This window comes from Otolemur garnettii, unplaced genomic scaffold, assembly GCF_000181295.1.
Source record: "Otolemur garnettii isolate 467f Iridium unplaced genomic scaffold, OtoGar3 scaffold00002, whole genome shotgun sequence".
NCBI lineage: Eukaryota > Metazoa > Chordata > Mammalia > Primates > Galagidae > Otolemur > Otolemur garnettii.
Window position 1 is genome coordinate 36,661,117 of NW_003852397.1, and position 19,959 is coordinate 36,681,075.

General features: G+C 36.7%; 1 protein-coding gene across 1 annotated transcript in view; it reads left to right on the forward strand.

Annotated features, from left to right (window-relative positions):
* The window catches only part of KCNH8 (potassium voltage-gated channel subfamily H member 8), a 395,301-nt gene that overhangs the window by 293,176 nt on the left and 82,166 nt on the right, over window positions 1-19,959 (forward strand). The window contains exon 8 of the mRNA XM_003781732.1: window positions 15,673-15,870. Coding sequence (XP_003781780.1) covers window positions 15,673-15,870 — 198 coding nt within the window. The remainder of the gene's footprint in view (window positions 1-15,672; window positions 15,871-19,959) is intronic.

Genomic DNA, 19,959 nt, shown 5'->3' on the forward strand with positions numbered 1-19,959 from the left:
AAAAGATCTATAAAGGCCCCCATTTTTGAAAACCAGCAGATTCACATCCTGCTATATTTGTCTGCACCCCTGTCCTCTCCAGTTAACTCAAGTAGACCAGCAGAAATCGGATACTAGAAGATCCGTTGAATTGAAATATTAAAGGCAAAAATAAAAGCTAGCTCACACCTAGCTTTCTGCAGCTTTCAACATGTGTGTGCATTTTCTGTGTTACAAAGATATTTAAGATTAACCTTTGACTTGACAGTTCTGTGTGAGCCTCTGATTGGTCTTATGGTCTCAGATGTTCTATGACCATGTTTAAGAATGTGTGTTGTGAATTCAGGCTTCAAAGACTGGCCCTTCTATTTACTAGCTGTAAATTTATGTGAGTTACTTCTTTCTCTAAGGTATAGCCTACAAAACAGAGACAGGATTAGCTGCTTTATCATGTTGTTAGGAGAATTGAATGATATAATGTGATTGCTAAATGCTCAGGGCATGTTCATTGCTGCTGCTCCCAATGCTGCTTTTGCTATAGTAGCTATGATTGCTATTACTGATGCGGCGATAGTTTATTAAAATACTATGGCGGCTGATTTTGTTCTCAAGAAATTCTACTTAACTTTTTCTGCTGCATTGAAGCCAGTGCCCAAACTGCCTACAGTCTCCACCAAAAACCTGCTGCCGATGGTCAGGGATTAAAGGTTTATTTTTAGCAGCCTTTCGAGCCTGAAATGAAATTCTGTCAAGGCTGGCAGTTTTTGAGTGTGACGCACAGGAGGGCAGTATTTCTAATTTTATCATCTGCTCGTAAAATCATGTTTTAGTGGTAGCTAATTTCATTAATTTTTAAAACACTCTGGCTTAGGCTTAGGGGTTGTAAACTATTCTGTGGCTGAAATGGTATATTTTGGGATAGAAGATGGACGCTTTCTGACCCACACGGAAGGAAATCATGAAGTGATTTCAAAAAGTAGATTGCGATCTGATTTATATTAAGAGTGTGTCGTAAGTGAAGGCACGTGATTTCAGTCTCCAACACAGTGTTTTATGTATTTCACTCAACTAGCAATATAAATGTATCCACAAAATTCCAAAAAGTAATACCATGATACATTAGGATTCAGAGGAGTTAGAAATACTCAAATGAATACACCAGTACCATTTTGTTGGCACCTGAGGATTTGTGACTGTCATCTCACTGTCAGCAGCCCGCTTGGTGAGTGGTGTAAGAAGTCGTGTCATGAAGGTCATTCTTTACAAAGAGGATGGACATATGACTGTGTGTGTGAGAGAGAAGAAAGAACAGTAATTCAGTGCCACTGCCAAGTTATAGAATTTGTACAATTTGACATTCTTTTCAATTGGTGAAACGAATATTTTTGAGTCTTTAAAGAGGAAATATTCCATCTTTGGGTGGCAAATTTAATGAGATTACTTTAGAAAAGTACTCTGTTTTTTATGAGTCAATAATTGGACAATTAAAAAATCTTTATCTGAGCAAATACTGAATTAATTTTGATGAGTACAAGATATTTTTATCCTCCCATTCTAACCCTGTGGAAGTGTTGCCCCCACGAGAGAATTCTTTCATAATTTTCATGAAACGAATTTAATTTTTTGATCAAATACCTATACAGCAGTGTTAAATAATTCTTTTACATTTCCTTTTTAATCTCGTTGAAATTATTTTTTATCAGGATAAGTTCTTTTCTCTATAAACTTCACACCAAAGATTTAGTTCATCAATTGATTTTAAAAATCCCATGTGAGGTATGAGTTTTCTTTTGTGACATTTCTACAAAGTTCAATTTTTTTTCAATTGAAGCTTTAGAGAACTAATTTTTATCAAGAAAACTTCATTCTTTCATCAATTTTAGTTAATAACAAATTTTCCTCTATGTAGTTTTAGCCTTTGTGAATTTTTTTTGATATTTCCACTGAGTCTAATTTTTCTTCAAGCTGCAATCTTTAATGTTACTAAAGAATGTATAAATTCAATCAGGTCTTTTGGTTTTATTTTGTTTGGAAGACTAACTGATTTTAGTAGGCTCTGCTTTAAACATAGTCAACTGCATTTGTTTCATTTTTAACAATCGTATTTGTTAATTGAATAAATTAATGCCAGTTGTACTGGCTCATGGTTGTAATTCTAGCATTCTGGGAAATAGAGCTGGGAACATCACTTGAGGGTAAAAGTTCAAGACCTGCCTGGGTAACGTAGCAAGACCTTATCTCTGCAAAACTCAAGAAGTTTGTACCTGTCATCCAATTACTTACAAAACAGAGATAGAAGGATTGCTTGAGCCCAGGAGTTCCAGCTTGGGAGACAAAGCAAGAACCTGTCTTTATATAAAAAAATTAAAAATAATTAAAATATGTGTTTATTTCCTGGAACAAGATGCAAAGAACATGAGATAATACAAATGATGGTATCTAGGTGGAGACAGGGATCAAAAGGCCATTGCAAAACGTCCTCCTTCAGATTTTAGATCCCTGCTGGCATCAACCAGGAGGCAGAGGGTTTTGCTATGTGATAGTGATGCCATGGACATCGTCATTACATCTTAATCTCTGTATAATTGTGGCAGAATAGTGGTGAAGATCAGCATTAGAAATTATTGTCTAGACACCAGCATAAGACTTGAATGTCAGCAATTTGAACGCTTCAGTATATCTGAAGACTGAAAAGTGTCCCTCATGCTTCTACATTTATTGGACTTTGTAGTCAGACCGAATGCGCTCAGAATGAATCCCAAGAGGTTTCTCCAGCGGTTTTGCAAGGTCTCGTTATCTGTTGCCTTATTATTTCTTTCTCTCTTTCTTTCTTTCTTTCTTTCTTTTTTTTTTTTTTTTTTTTTGCAGTTTTGGCTGGGGCTGGGCTTGAACCCACTATCCCCCGTATATGGGGCTGGCGCCCTACTCCATGAGCCACAGGCGCCATCCTGCCTTATTATTTCTTTAAAAATTGTTTCCAAAATTCACAAATGTACATTACCTTTTGCATTATAAAGATTCTCAAAATAAAGTTGAATAAAGTCCCTGACTCCAGAAAGAATTAAACTAAATCATCCTATATTATTTGTGGTTTTCCCGTTACACACACACACACAGGGTGAAAATGATTTAGCAATTTTTCTTGTTACTTAATTTAAAAGCTCAACGTTCTTGCAAGGAGTTAGCCATTATGTTAAAGGTCAATCCTTGATATAGCAGTTTAAACTCAACTTTTATTTTTGTTTGCTGATTTTGATACCTTGGAAGAAAAGGAGAATTTTTTTTAAGTTTGTAAACTTGTAGGTTAGATATACAGTCCTTTCCATGACTTTCATTCCATTCCCTTAACTTGAGCTAACCCCCATGAATTTTTGCCCATGAATGCCCCATATTTTCTTGGCCTACTGACTATTACTCATGTGCAATCAGCTGTCCTAAATGCACTTTTCCTCCATCTCTGTTAATACAAGTCCTACTCATTCTGTGTAGCACGAGATGGCTCCCTCCAGGAATGCTTAGTTTGGTCAATCTTATATTGTTTTATTTGCACACTTGTATTAGACTTTACTCAATAGACTGCAAGATAATAAAGACTTTTCTCCCTTATGTTTATATCTTACACAGCATCTTGAACATTGTGCATGATCACGAAATATTTTTTAAGTGAGTGAATTAGTTAACTAACTAATTAGGGATGAGAGACAGGTGGAGCCAACTGAGATATTTAGGACTCTGGTTCAAGGAAAGCCTCCCTTTCTGTGATGAAAGGAAAGTAAAGGGAACTCATCGTGGTTGAGAACAGGATACATGTGGCTGGGAATAGGGTGTGCAAACAGAGCATTCAGGAAACAAGTCTTATCGTGAAGGGGCAGTTTGGGACAAAAACAAAGCAAAATGAAAACCACCGAACCAAATGAAAATTGTGTTCAGTTCTAGAACAAAACATCAAAGATAGACTTTGACAATCTGTAGAATGTTCAGAAAAGAAAAAGCAGGCACAGGAGGTGGTGTCACATGACCTTGACAAAGACTATCTTGTAGAGGAGATGAGATTGGAGCTGAGGCCTTGACAGTTGTGTTTTTAAACATTATAAATGCTGCGATATAATGTGAGAGTAGAATAGAAATAGGACCAAAGGGCAGAGAACCAAGGAGGCAGATTTTTGACTCAACACCAGACTTAATATATGTCAGGGCTGTAACAGTGAAGAGAACCATGTTCCTGATTTCTTAGTTATTGTAGGAACTGGAGACAAATTCTGCACAGCACCAAGGTCTGAGCTTACCAGAACCCTGCCAGCTCCACTGCTTCTTCAGGACACCTGTAAATCCTGCCCCATGGAAATTAAAACATGTTTTCCATAAATTGGACTAACAAGTTTTTGGAAAATACCACTCAATGATAAACAATGAACACATTTTTCCAACCTAGTAGGACAAGACTTAGGCAAGTGTGTAAATACAATTTCTGGGTGTGTTCTTTTGTTTGTTTGTTTGTTTGTTTGGATTTTGCAGTTTTGCAATGTTTGAACCCATAACCTCCAGTATATGGTGCCAGTACCCTACTCCTTTGAGCCACAGGTGCCGCCCTACAATTCCTGGTTTTTATATCCCCAACTCTCTAAAGTAGATCTGCAGAAAAATCTTTCTGATAATCAAAATTGTCTCAAAAATGGATAAGACACACTTGAGATAAGAAGTAAATTTGGTTTTACCATAGATGGGCAGAGGTTAGATGCTATTTGGTTGAATGTTGTAAGAGGGCATTCCTCAGAATAAATGACCTCTGAGTTCTCTACTGGCCACATAATTAAATGGCAGGATCTTGAACAAAGGTGAAGTTGGACACACAAAACTGTGAATTTGGTTCTTAATGACCACACCCTCTAGTGCCATTCTTCTTTCCACTTTTCCTTACTTTTAAATCAACTAGAGTGCTGCTGTCAATCCTTTGGCATTTGTCATTTTGATCATTTACTTTTATTCTTTGACCAATAAATATTTTCTTCTCCACCTTTACCTTCGTGGAACTTTATTCTTCCTCCTGCACTTTTGCAACATGTCGAAGGACAAAGGGCCACAGAGCCCCAGTGATATGTCCAGCAACAGAAATCTAGGAATTGATGCTAAGAGAGTAAGCAGGCTCTCTTTTCAAAGGAAGGTGAGCCCAGGAAGGAAGTCACATCCCTCATATGTTTAAACAGCCAGGATCCATCACTCCTGCAGTGCTTATCAAAAGAAACACTGTCAATCCTGGTTTGGTTTATGCAGTTAAAACTACATACTGTATTTTAGTTACTATGTGAGTGGTAACCCGCTTTTGTGTGCTAAGCTAAAAACTAAACCACCTGTATCTTTGTTTCTGTTTCAAATTCCTTAAAAGGGCATTATACTTTCTAAATAATGGACATAGACAGGTGATTAGTGTCTATAAGTGAAATTAGCAGTTAAATGCTAATGAATGGATTGGCTATAAGTTTAAATGGTGATTTGAGATTCTTAGTGTATCCAGTATTTTTAATAGGTTCAAGAAATTACATAGGAAAGTAGGTTCTCTTAAGAAAACAAGAGCTGTGTGAACTCTTTAATCTCCCCACAACATAAGTCTGACCTATATAAAATCTCTTGCAAAGTTCACAAGAGAGTAACCAAAGAGTTCTATTCCTAGAAAATGAATCATTTGGAAGTTGCTGAGAGTTTGGTCTGTGGTTCCAAAAAGCTTTTATGTTACCCAGGTTTTTGCATACATAGAACATTAACCTCCCATCATCTACCTTTAGAATAATAGCTACAGTTTCCAGAAGGAGGAGTAAGGAGGTTCACAAAAGTTTCCATGCTCAAAATAAAAATAATATAAGACCATAAGTCACAGATGATGGTGAGAGTAAGCAACAAGGAAGATACCCATTTGCAGGTAGAAGGGGTGAGTACTTAGAAAGACAAATCCACAGGACGGCTATTTCTATGGTCAATCAGAAGTTTATTCATATCAAAAATTTGACAAGAAGGATTAAGAAGTGGAACAGCATACTGAGAAAATGTACGTAATGACTTTCAACTCAGAAAAATCCAGATTCAAAACCTGGTCCTTCCCTCTAACAGATATCTATCTACCCTTAGTTATGATTTGTTTTAACATTAATTCTTTTTTTCTTTAGACAGAGTCTCATTCTCTCAACCTGGGTAGAATGCCATGGTGACATAGATCACAGCATCTTCAAACTCTAGGGCTCAAACAATCCTCTTGCCTCAGCCCCTGGAGTAGCTGGGACTACAGGCACCCACCACAACACCTAACTATTTTAAGAGAGGGGGTCTTGAGCTTGCTCAGCCTGGTCTTGAACTCCTGAGCTCAAGCAATCTACCCATTTGGCCTCCCAGAGTGCTAGGATTATAGGTCTGCCTGTTTTAATATCCTTAAGTGTCAATATTTTAATATCAGCATTTCGGATGGTAACACTCAGCTCTTAGAGTTGTATAAAATTAAATTACTTGATATAGGATTAAATTCATGTATAAATTACTCAACACCTTACATGATCAATGCATGATCTCCAACCACAAATGTACAAATAAGAATATTACAACACACTATTGTTATCATAATGTGTGAAGTAGCAGCAATGAAAATAGATGCCAGAAAATATTCGGAGTCTATACCTATCCAGCTAATATCTTCATCTCCTCATATTGTAGAATGTTATTTGTAAGTATGAATTATGCAAGCCATTTGACTTCTAAAAATGATGCAATTATGTACATTATTGTCTATTTATGCAACTGGGATGATAGATTAATATTTTATACCGGTTTTCAGTGATGAGGACTTTTTTTTTTTGAGATGGAGCTTCAAGCTGTCCCCCTGGGTAGAGTGCTGTGACTTCACAGCTCACAGCAACCTCCAACTCCTGGGCTCAAGCAAGTCTCCTGCCTCAGCCTCCCAAATAGCTGGTATCACAGGCACCCACCACAACGCCTGGCTGTTTTTTGGTTGCAACTGTCATTGTTGTTTGGCTGGCCCGGGCTGGATTTGAACCCGCCACCTTAGGTGTATGTGGCTGGCGTGTAACACTGTGCTCTCTTAAGTACTTTGTGAATCATGCCACTTAACCTCACAACAGCCTATGAAGTGAGTTACACTCATGTTATCTATTTTTGAGAGGAGCAGACTGACTAGAAGAATAAGTAACTTACCCAACGTTACATAACCATTCAGTGGAAGAAATAAGCCCTGAAAACATCAGGTGCCATGGTTCCAAGACGGGTTTCTTCTGCACTTTGTGTGCTGTGAGTTGCTCACCTTCTGGGTTCTTAAGGTCTAGTGTACTACCAGGCTCTGACATGTTTGTACTCATGCTTCTTTTCTGCATTTCCTCCATATTTCTTTTTCCTCTGTGTGTGGTCTTTTGACTTTATCTCATTTTTAAAAATGTCCATGCCACCCTTTAGATTTCTCTAACACAACCACATTGTCCTGTGTTAATTTCAGGGCCCATCACTCAACCACCTGCTGCCTGAAAACTGACTTTAGATTGTTCATGCAAACTCCCCCTACTTACTGTATTTCACTCCCCATCAAGCCATCAAAGTTAGTTATATGTGTCTTAAATGCCTTAGCAGACACATGAGTGAGAATCTGCTCTTCTAAAGAACAAAGACTGACACCTCAAAGGTGGTGTTTCATTTTAGGACTTGGGCATTTTCTAGAAACTTAAAGAAAAGACCTTCAGTGCAATTTCAATACCAGTCTAAGGTAAATGAAATCCACTGAACTTTTCAACAACATTGCACCGTATTATGTAGTCTCATTTATTTTACAGTACTTTTATAATAGAGATGTTAGAAAATGTACCTCCCTCAAGATGTATTTAGGAGAAATGTAATTCAAAATTTTGAAGTTTTGCAGACCAGGAAAACTTAAGATTCCTTTTCAATGTGTGACAAAGCCCTATCTTTTTAAGTCAAATGGCTTCCAGGCAACTACTAAAAACAGCTGAGAAGTGGCGTGCAGATTTGAGACAAGATCTGCCACTTCATTTTTCTTCTGTAGCGTTTCCACCAGCCTGAATTTTTGATAGAAAAGAGAGGACAAGAAAGAAATTTGGGGCAGATAATTTAGTAGCATAATAATAAAATTGGCTGGATTCAATTATTTTATCCCAAATTATTTTTCTAAAACAGGCGTTCATCCTGATGTGGGTGAAGTGATATGTGCTTTGGATTAAGATTTTCTTACTGAGTAAAAAGTTGTTTTGGTAAATGATATCTGAGCTCAGTATAAATGTATGTCCCACAAACCCATTTAAGCCACAGGAAACATAAGCAATTACCCATCTAAGAAATGCCCTGAGTTGGGGCACAGATCTGAAAGCACTGGGAATTGTCAGTATTTTACATAATAAGGTTAAATGCAAACAGTTCATAGTTTATGTTCTCCCAACTTAACCATGAGCCTAATCTTTGCTAAAATTTCCTCTATTTTTAGCTGAGATTTGAGAGGCATTTGGAAGTGCCCCAGTTAGCTGGAAACAGATGGCCTGTTCTGCTTCTTAGAATCAATCACAAAACTCCACAGTAGCTGCTCAACTGTGGTTTCAGATTGTTCAACATTTCATTCTTTCTAGAGTGTTTTTTGCTTCTTTCTGGTACATGTGATGATGTCCTATTTGGGCCGTTTACAATAGTGTACAATCTTCAAATCAATCATTGCTTAAGCAAAACGCTATACTTTAGTAAGCAATGTTCAGGAATTTTCTATTGCCCAAACTTTTCAAATTTTAAGTAGACTTTAAAGAGCTAGAAAGTAATGACTGAAACATGTTCTTCATTAAGCTATGTTAAACCGGGTTATGCTGAAAGGGTTATGCGTAAAGGTGTATGTTGGGTGGATTATCAGATTACTAAAGAGGAGCTACTTACAGGGTAGGTGGTCATAAGATGTTGAAATTAATTAATGAAGTCGTTAATGCCCAATGCGCATGTGCAGAGGGATTGTAATGAATGTTAATGAGGTCATTGCTGTATAGTGAGCATGCATAAGATTGCCTATATAAACCAACAGCAAATAAAGAAAGCTTGCCATTTTGCCTGAGCGGGAGAGAAAAAAAAAAAAGAGCTGACAAACTCTGGACTAGTTTTAGCACAAAGTGGTACATTTGTTTTCTTGGCAGTACCAACATTATATATTTCTTATTCTGAAAAATTGTTCAACAGTGGAAATACAGTGGATGTGATACATGCATCAAAATGTGAAAACCTTCCATTTAGCTCATCAATATTTGCTGATGGATCGTCACTCACATAATTAAAAATAAATGACAGAGAAATTCAAAAAGTCATAGGTATTTAAATAAGCATTTTGCCTTAGGGAAAAAAGTCAACCATTTGTGAAGAAACATTATAAGATTTTATTTTACAAAATCATAGATCTGAAAGGGAGCCTAGAGATCACTCAATCCAATCACCTAATAGTCAAAGTATGAAACAGGAAAAACCACAAGGAATCATGCAGCTACTTAGGGGCAAGACTAAGAATAGAATCCCAATTTTCTTGCTCAAAATCCAGGCTCTACTATTTTATGATTAATTATTTTTGTTTCAAACTTTTACCTCAAAAGTAGATTGTAACACTTCAGAAATGTATGATATGTCTTTGTTTTTGAGAATCAAAGTCTGAGATTTGTAGGAACCCAAGTAATAACTATTTTTTTTTTATCAAATTGATAGATGTGATAGACTTCAGATTCACCAATGGCTTCCTCTTAGTGGAATCAACAAATCAATACTAAATGTATCAACAGTCTTGTGAGCATCTAGTCTTATCCTTGGTTACATCTCACAAAACAGGGAAAGGGGTTGGAGGGTGGAGAGTGAGCTTGGGGGGCTAAACTTCTTATCTCTATTTCTTAAAATATGAAAAGCCTATCGTTTAGTTAATAGTAATGTACCAATGTCAATTTCATAGTTTTGACAAACATACCAGGGTAGTGTAAGAAACCAATATTGGGGGAAACTGGGTGAAATGTATAGGATATATAGGGATTCTCTGTTCTCTTTGTACTTTTTTTGCAAACAAAACAAAGAATTTGTTTAATGCAAAAACAAAAGGTTTTAATCACAAGCACTAGGTTAACTTTGAATAACAGAGGCAATCACATAAGTATGTTCTCATCAATGATGTTTCTGATCAATGCTATGGAGTAGAGATATTTTAAAAGACACTGGAGATGAAATCTCAAGTTTTTCTCTCGTATTTACTCTACTAATTATATGTAGCAATAAATTCAATACTTCACAAATGCTTTGCATCTCAATAACCCCCTCAACCCCACACACACATTCAGACTTCTGACGCGTATCCTGGTATCTCTCAACCACCTGTGCAACTGGGTAGTCCCACGCTAGAGCCCTTTGCCAAGGAGGCTGAAGAGGGCAGAGGCACTTTCTGTATGTCTTATCATAATCATTTTCTTGCACTCTCTGCCTTTCCCTGCCAGCCACCATCCACCTTGTGAATCATAAGAATCGCAGTGTTTTTCCACCTCTTATCCTAACGAAGTCTAAGAGGATCTAATGGGTCTCTAGAATTATGGAGTAACAGGAAACAAATGTTTACTATAGCATTTTCTATGCTTGGTGTCCTGATCACCGCTAAAGTAATATTCACGGTCTAAATACGTTTACCTTGTGGATTGTGTTTGGTTAATTCTATGTTCTCTGATATGACATGCTTTGGGGACACATTCTTCCACTAAAGTGAGCCCTGGAAAACCAAACTTATTTAATAACAGTTTCAACAGAGTACGATTTAAAATGATAACTTGAAATGATCTCTTGTATGGATTGAAGAGATAACTGTACAAATGAACTCTGGTATAGTTAATAATAATGTATCGCATGCTCAAAAATTGCTGAGAGTAGATCTTACATGTCTTCATCACAGACAAATAACTATGTGAGTTGATAAACTTGTTATTGAGTTTGATTGTGGTAATCATTTCATACCTATATCATGTTGGACATCTCAATTATCTATTTTTTATTTTTCAATCATACTTCTTAAAGCTGAAGGAAAAAGAATCAAAATATGCTCAAAAGGCAACTGGGGTGGGGAGAGACAAAACAAACTGATTAAGCTCGGGGGTAAAATCCTAATACTGCCACTTTTAAAAAGTTATTTAATTTCTCTGAACCTTAGTTTTCTCATCTTTAACACAGAGGTAATAATTCCTAAGTTATAATCAGAATGAAATAATGAATCAAAACATGGATGGTAATTGTGCCCATTCCATAGGGTTAGTGATGTAAGTAAGAAGGAAGGTACGCCGTCCTAGTGGTCTGTCCGGAGCACAGAGAGCTCTGTGTAAATATTGTGTGTTTGCCCCCTAACAAGAATATCGTAACATAGACTCCATTCCTGCTCCTAGCTAACTACTATTACAATATGGTTCATTCACAGCAAATTACGTAGAACACCATTTTGAATTATAAGTGTGACTATTTTCTAGTTCTCTCCCTCTCTCTGTACACACACATACACACACAGACATGTAAACACACATCTAAATCTGATTTAACAAGCTAATATTTTATGAGGTAGTTTTTCATATTACTAAAGTGTTTTATACAACCAAAGAGATTCGACATGGGTTTTTCTTAGCCAACATGGCCCTATTCTTTATACACTATTAAGTCTAAACTATCTGTTAATTTACCAAATGTTAATATAAATCAGATTTTAAGGAACATATCTCTTGTATAAAGCAGATCGCACCTGTACAAATTGTGAATGCACACACACAAATAGTAAAAATAATCATATTATTGTAGAAAACCTAAAGAGCAAAATACTAAGACGCTTCTGTTTAAAGTTAAAAATGCGTAATTAAGCAAAATACTGGGTCCATTGTAAGTATACAATGAAAAATACATAGATGAAATCATCATGGTAATTATAAACTCTTCTAGGTCCATCCATTAAGAGTCATTCTGCCTTTTTATTTCACAAATCCACTCTATTTGATTCATCTAATCTATTTTACTAATGGCAGGATGATTTCATATCATCTTTTATTTTTATTGTGAGGCCATGTAGTCAGTATATTTAGATTCTACTTTAGGTTGTGTATGCTTTTTCCTTTGAAGTGCTCTTTAAGGAAGAAAAAATTCGAGCAAAAGCAGCAGATTGTTCTAGGACATCCCTTCCTTTAGAGACATGAGTTTCTTCACCCTAAAAAAAGACTGAATTTTCCAAACTGGTTAAATTGCTTCTTCGGTACAGTACAGTGGCATGTTGTCTTGTTACAATGGAACATGTGCTCTCATTTTGGAAGAGCTGTTCTGTGAAAGTTTTATTTAGCCCACATAGCCCATCCCTGGATTTGTGGGTGTTACCTCCTTTCCGTGTTACCAGTCTTTCTCGTCATCATTACTGCTTCTGCTCCGTCAGCTGTAACACAATTTAGTGGCAACCCTTCAAATTAAAAAAAATAAAAATAAAAAAGCTGTTTCTCGAAAATGGAACAGTTGGCCAGACAGAAAAGAGATATCAACGAAAGTCGATCTGTTGTTCATCTGTGCTGCTCCCTGAACCACTCCTGAGACCAGCATCTCACACGTGTGTAAATGACCGGGAGCTGAGTGAGAACGTAGCCTGTGTGTCCTACCACAAATTTTGATCCTATTTTCATTAAGGAAATCAAATGATAGGAAACCTACATTGTTTCAGAGAATACTTACATGGTTCACTTTTGTTCAAATTAAGAAATTTAAGTAAATGTATTGGCTAGGGGTTTGGGGTCACCTTTTTTTAAGGAGAAAACTTTGGATTTCCCAAGTAAATGAATACTTAATGCAATTAAAGATCAACAGATGGATCCAGTTCTATATCCCTGGACTGATTGTGTAGCTGACTCAGCTGAGAGGAAACAGCAGCTTTATTATGGTATTTTTTCCTCTGTGCATCAACTAACACAAAAATTAGGTCATCCAATATTTACTTTCTGGGCAAAGTGACATTTTTCAGCTGCCCCAACTTCCCTATAATTAGCCAGAATGACCAATATGGAACAAAGGGACAAGTCTCTGTAATCACTTCTTTGTAAAGCAGCGATGGATGATGTGGTGCCCCTTTCAGAGCACAACTGGAAGAAACTTGAAAAGGAGCCAGCCCACTGGGCCATTCAACACCCCCTTGTTTTCCATACTCAATAATAACTTCAGTCGGATACCGAGAAGGGCACTGCTCTGCAGAAATCTCCATCCTGAGCTTGATGATAAACCCAGTGGTCATCCCTGCTTCCTCATTTGACCTCTGTGTCTTGCCTTTCTTCCTGCAGTGCATATAAATACAGCAGTAATATTTTTAAAATGGACATTTCATTTGCTTTTGTGATATCTCTTTATTTATTCTTGATTAAGTAGTCTTTATTTCTCAACCTTTTTCCACAAGGGAATAAGTTAAGTTTTACCAAAGAATAGTTTATCACCGTTTCTTTATTCCTTTCACTTAAAATTTTAGAGCAAAGCTTTTCCATCTGGGTCCTTGGACCAGGCATATTCCAGCCTTATATTTTGTCTTACCTTTACTAATCGTGTGGCTTCTATGTTCCAATTCAAGTAACAAAGAGATAGGACAGAGATATTAGACACCAACCCCCTGCCAGTAACAGTGGTTGGCATTTTCTTCATGTGGCGTCTTATTTAAACCTACTGCAACTCCACAAGGTACATACTATCCCTATTTTTACTAATGAGAAAACTGAAGTTCAAAGAGGTTAGTTATTCCTCCAAGCCTATAAAGGACTGAGTACAGATTTAAATCTGTGTTTGAATCTAGAATTTGTCTCAATGGAGTAAATAACCCTAACTTATTGGTGGCCTTTCATAAAACATAACTCTCACCTTTGATTATTATTGTCTATCAGCAAAACATGATTTCATTACACTTTGTGTGTAAATGCAATACACATTTACAAACACACGTGTCTTACTGTGACTGCCTCAATAGTGTCATATTATCTCTTACGATCACAGAGAAATACTTGTGCATTCATTAACATATTCAGTTTTTAAAATAACACTGATCAAATCTTACTGATCTTATTAAATCCAGTGCTTTGCTAAATTCTACAATACAATAGAGAGGTTCCAAGCTTTCATTCACTTTAGATTCTACTGTGGAACTTTTAAAAGATGCCAATACCTGGACTGGGCAACAGAAATCCAAATTCAGTTAACGGAAGTAGAACTTGGGCAGTATATATTTTTTAAAGCTTTCTCAGCTATAGTCAGCTTTGAAAATGTTTGTCCTGGTGGTTTTTCAAAGTGTGGTCTCCTCAATCAGCAGCATCATGGTGAGCTGGGGACCTGTTACAAAGACCTATGGTACTAGAATTCCAAGCAGTACTAAAATGCCAGGCATGGGACCAGGAGAGCTCTTTTTCACAGGCTCTCATTTCTGGTGAAAGATGAAGGTTGAGAAACACTTCTCTAGAAACACAGAATGAATAAAGTATAGAACTTGCCACTAAACCCTTTTCCTTGAACTTACAGAATTCCCAGCTGTTTCAAATTTGCATATTAATTATCCAGCACAACTTTACAATCTATAAGTTTATTTGATAGTGATAGTATTCTTACTGCTTAGAAACATAATGGTTTTTAATCTCTTTTTGAGCAGCCCTTAAAGTATTTATAAGAAAATCATGGTTGGTGAATAACGTCCATTAACAAAAGTCTTATGAATCTTATGGGATGAGTTACCCTTTTCCTGCATTTTGTAGCACACCCACATACAGAGGGAGAAAGAGAATTATAAAATAGCAAATCTTAAAGGGGAAATGCTTTCAATAAAGAATTTTAAAGTGGTTTTTGTGGTGGTTTACATTGTAAATAATGCCATTATTATTATTTTGCTATTATCTCATTAATATTGCTTTTTTACAGATTTATGACAGTATAATTAACATACAATAAAACATACACATTTAAAGCATTTAATTTGACACATTTGACACAAACATACACAAGTATCATAAAAACAGTTGGAGGAAGGCATCCAGTTCTGTCATATTAAGGTATCTACTACTTGTGTGAGTTATCGCCTCTCCAAAATAGAGTTGCTGAGAAGCTTTCCAGCATAAACTAAGAGGAGCTAAGACTTGTAAGCAAAGTAGATACACAGCCTGAGTGAATAAAAAGGGAAAAGGCTTTATAAGGTGAGAATGAAACCCATTTCCCCTCTCTGAAGTTTAAGCTTTTGTGGCTATTGTTATTTATTATCAACCACAGTTTTAAATTATTTACTCAAACTCTGTTTCTTTAAAATTCTAGTTGGAGTGAGTAACATGGCTAATGAAATACATGGCTCCATTTATTGAGAGGAACAATCCCTGTTTCAATCTCTGTGGTTTGCTTCTTGTATTAGAGTAACTTGTTTCCCTTTGACCATCTACCCTCACTAGAATGCAACTTCTCCGGTGTTTGTGTTATAGAGAACAGCACACCATAAAGGGATATTTTTGCTTTTGTAGCAGTGAAATCTAATACCTTGCCCTTAATTTCCTTTTAACTTTCTTCTTCCTTTCAAGCAAATTATTGTGTCCCTAAATATTCATTTATCATGTAAATCCATGCACAATCCTGGGATTTTACTTTTTGTTCTTAAAATCGACACTCTTTCTTCCATTGCAGGTTGGCTTCATGAGTTGGGAAAGAGACTGGAATCTCCATACTATGGCAATAACACCTTGGGGGGCCCATCGATCCGAAGTGCCTATATTGCTGCTCTGTACTTCACCCTGAGCAGCCTCACCAGTGTGGGATTTGGGAACGTCTCTGCTAACACAGATGCAGAAAAGATCTTCTCCATCTGCACCATGTTGATTGGTGGTAAGAGAAGTTCCTCTTTTACGCCAAGGAAAGGAGCATGTGTCCACCAAATGGTCACTGTTCTGTTTGCTCTGTCCTGGAACGTAATAGAGATACATTGGTTACCATGGGATGGGTCTAAAAGCACTAATATTATTTCTCATCTACATGTATACAAATATTTTAGCATACATACAGATTAGCAGTGAGAGTTTGTGATGCTAATGGATCCTATTTTCTGGAAAGATGAATAAGCAGCCATTTACCTGATGGTTGATTTTGAATGGGCTGGCACTTTTCCTTAACAAGCTGTTTCCTTCTTGTGTTTATGAACTACATGAGTCTGATTAGCAGGCTCATGTTTGAAACTCCATTCCATGCTTCCAAACAGGCCAGTGTTATCAAACTTTATTAATATTATGTAGCAAATAAGAATGTTTGATAGATTTTTTGATTAAAATAAAAATAAAGTACAAATTTTATACAAAAATAATCAATGTGGACTTGGCACAGTGAGACTGGGGAGAGAAGATTCCAGGCATCTCTGACTGGTGGGATCTGCCCAGAAACATCCTTCTGGTGACAGAGTGAGTCAATGAGAGACTTCTGGTCCCCATGAGGAGGACAAAAGCAGTGGAGAACTGGCAAGTGGTTGTGTGTGTTTGTTCTGTCTAATCCTGCTGCCAGCTGACTCATGGAAACCCTAGCCCAGAGGCACAGTAAATTAAAGAGCAAGAGGAAGTGAAAGGAAAATTAGGGCAAGGAAACAGATAAAAGAAAACATTCATGAGGAAGAATCAGCAGAAAAATTCTGGTAACATGAAAAACCAGTCCAGAGCAACACCCCCACCCCCAAGGGACCATGAGGTAGCTACTGAAGAAGATTCCACCTATAAAGAAATATTAGAAATGACAGAGAGAGAGAAGAAGGGAGGGGAGTGGGGTCTTGGTGTGTGCCACACTTTTAGGAGCAAGACACAATTGTAAGAGGGACTTTACCTAACAAATGTAATCAGTGTAACCTTGTTTCTTGTACCCTCAATGAATTCCCAACAATAAAAAAAAGAAAAGAAAAAGAAAAAGAAATGACAGAAAGGGAATTTAGAATACAGATGATTAAAACAATGAAGAAAATGATGGAAACAATGAAGGAAACTGCTGACAAAAAAATGCCCTGGTTCAGATGGCTTCACACCAGAATTCCATCAAACCAAGGAAAAGCTTATTCCTGTACTACAGAAATTATTTCAAAAATTTGAGGAGGAAGCAATCTTCCCCAACACATTCAATGAAGCAAACATCACCCTGATACCAAAACCAGGAAAAGACCCAACTAAAAAAAAAGAATTTCAGACCACTTTCACTAATGGATATAGAGGCAAAAATTCTCAACAAAATTCTAGCCAATACATTACAGCTTATCATCAAAAAAGTCATACATCATGATCAAGTAGGTTTCATCCCAGGGAGGCAAGGCTGGTTTAACATACGCAAGTCCATAAACATTATCCACTGTATTAACAGAAGCAAAAACAAAGAATATATGATCCTCTCAATAGATGCAGAAAAAGCATTCGATGAAATCCAGCATCCTATTCTAATTAGAACACTGACAAGTATAGGCATACGTGGCACATTTCTTAAACTGTTCAAAGCTATCTATGACAAATACACAGCTAATATTTTACTGGATGGAGTAAAACTGAAAGCTTTTCCTCTTAGAACTAGAATCAGACATGGTTGTCCTCTGTCACCATTACTATTCAACATAGTGCTGGAAATTCTAGCCAACATGATTAGGCAAGACAAGGAAATAAAGGGCATCCAAATGGGAGCAGAGGAGGTCAAACTCTCCCTCTTTGTTGATGATATGATCTTATACTTAGAGAACCCCAAAGACTCAACCACAAGACTCCTGGAAGTCATCAAAAAATATAGTAATGTCTCAGGTTATAAAATCAAAGTCCACAAGTCAGTAGCCTTTGTATATGGCAATAACAGTCAAGATGAGAGGCAAATTAAGGACACATCTCCCTTCATCATAGCTTCAAAGAAAATCAAATACCTAGGAATATACCTAACAAAAGAGGTGAAGGACCTCTATAAAGAAAATTATGAAATCTTAAGAAAAGAAATACCAGAAGATATTAACAAATGGAAGAACACACCATGCTCACAGCTGGGAAGAATCAACATTGTTAAAAGTATATACTTCCCAAAGCAATCTACCGATTCAATGCCAACCCTATTAAAATACCAACATCATACTTTCAAGACTTGGAAAAAATGATTCTTCATTTTGTATGGAAACAGAAAAAACTATATAGCTAAGGCAGTTCTTATTAACAAAACAAAGCCAGGGGCATCAGCCTACCAGATTTTAGGTTGTACTACAAAGCCATAGTGGTCAAGACAGCATGGTACTGGCACAAAAATAGCGACATAGACATTTGGAATTGAATAGAAAACCAGGAAATGAAACTAACATCTTACAACCACCTAATCTTCGATAAACCAAACAAGTACATACCTTGGGGGAAAGACCCCCTAGTCAATAAATGGTGCTGGGAGAACTGGATATCCACATGTAAAAAACTGAACTGGACCCATACTTTTCTTCACTGACAAAAATTGATTCAAGATGGATAAAGGACTTAAATTTAAGGCACGAAACAATAAAAATCCTCAAAGAAAGCATAGGAAAAACACTGGACAATATCAGCCTTGGGAAAGACTTCCTGAAGAAAACTGCTACATGGATGGAGCTGGAACATACTGTTCTCAGCAAAGTATCTCAAGAATGGAAGAAAAAGTATCCAATGTACTCAGTCTTACTATGAAACCAATTGACAGCTTTCCTTATGAAAGCTATAACCCAATTAATTATAGCCCAAGAACAAGGGGAAAGTGGAGAGGGAAGGAAAGGGAGGGAGGAAGATGGGTGGAGAGAAGGTAATTGGTGGGACCACACCTGTGGTGCATCTTACAAGGATACATGTGAAATTTACTAGATGTAAAATATAAATATCTTAACACAATAACTAAGAAAATGCCGTGAAAGCTATGTTAACCAGTTTGATGAAAATATTTCAGATTGTATATAAAACCAGCACATTGTACCCCATGATTGCATTACTGTACACAGCTATGATTTAATAAAAATAAAAATACTGAATGGTGTGGCAAGTAAGGCAATGGAATCTAGAATAATTTTCTAATAATTTATTGGGAAAGAAAAGAAAGATAATGTTAGGAAAGTATTTATAGACTCCGAAGAGTGAATCATCAAAGACCCCCAAAAGGATAGTATTTATAGACCCCGAAGTGTAAATCATCAGTTATCTATGAATGAAAATTGTGAGCCTAATGACAACATGATTTTGAAAGTTTTTATAGGTTCCTCGATAACCCAATAAATACAGGATGACACAAATTTGAAGAAAAAGAAGACTGCCCTGGCAATTGCAACAACGACAAAAATAAACAAATGGGACTTACTTAAACCAAAAAGCTTCTGTACAGCTAAGGAGACAACAACCAAAACAAATAGACAACTCACACAATGGGAAAGGATATTTGCTTATATTGAATCAGACAAAAGCTTGATAACTAGGATCTATTGAGAACTCAAATTAATACACATGAAAAAAGCCAACAATCCCATATATCAATGGGCAAGAGAGATGAATAGAACCTCCTCTAAATAAAACAGACGAATGGTTAACAAACATATGAAAAAATACTCCTCATCCCTAATTATTAGGCAAATGCAAATCAAAACTAGCCTGAGATACCATCTAACCCCAGAATGGCCCACATCACAAAATCTCAAAACTGCAGATGCTGGCATGGATGTGGAGAGAAAGGAACACTTTTAAACTGCCCATGGAACTGCAAACTAATACAACATTTTTGGAAGGAAGTATGGAGAATTCTCAAAGAACTCAGTCTAGACCTCCCATTTGATCCTGCAATCCCATTACTGGGCATCTACCCAGAATGAAAAAAATACTTTTATCATAAGGACACTTGCACTAGACTGTTTATTGCAGCTCAATTTACAATCACCAAAATGTGGAAACAGCCTAAATGTCCACCAATCCAGGAATG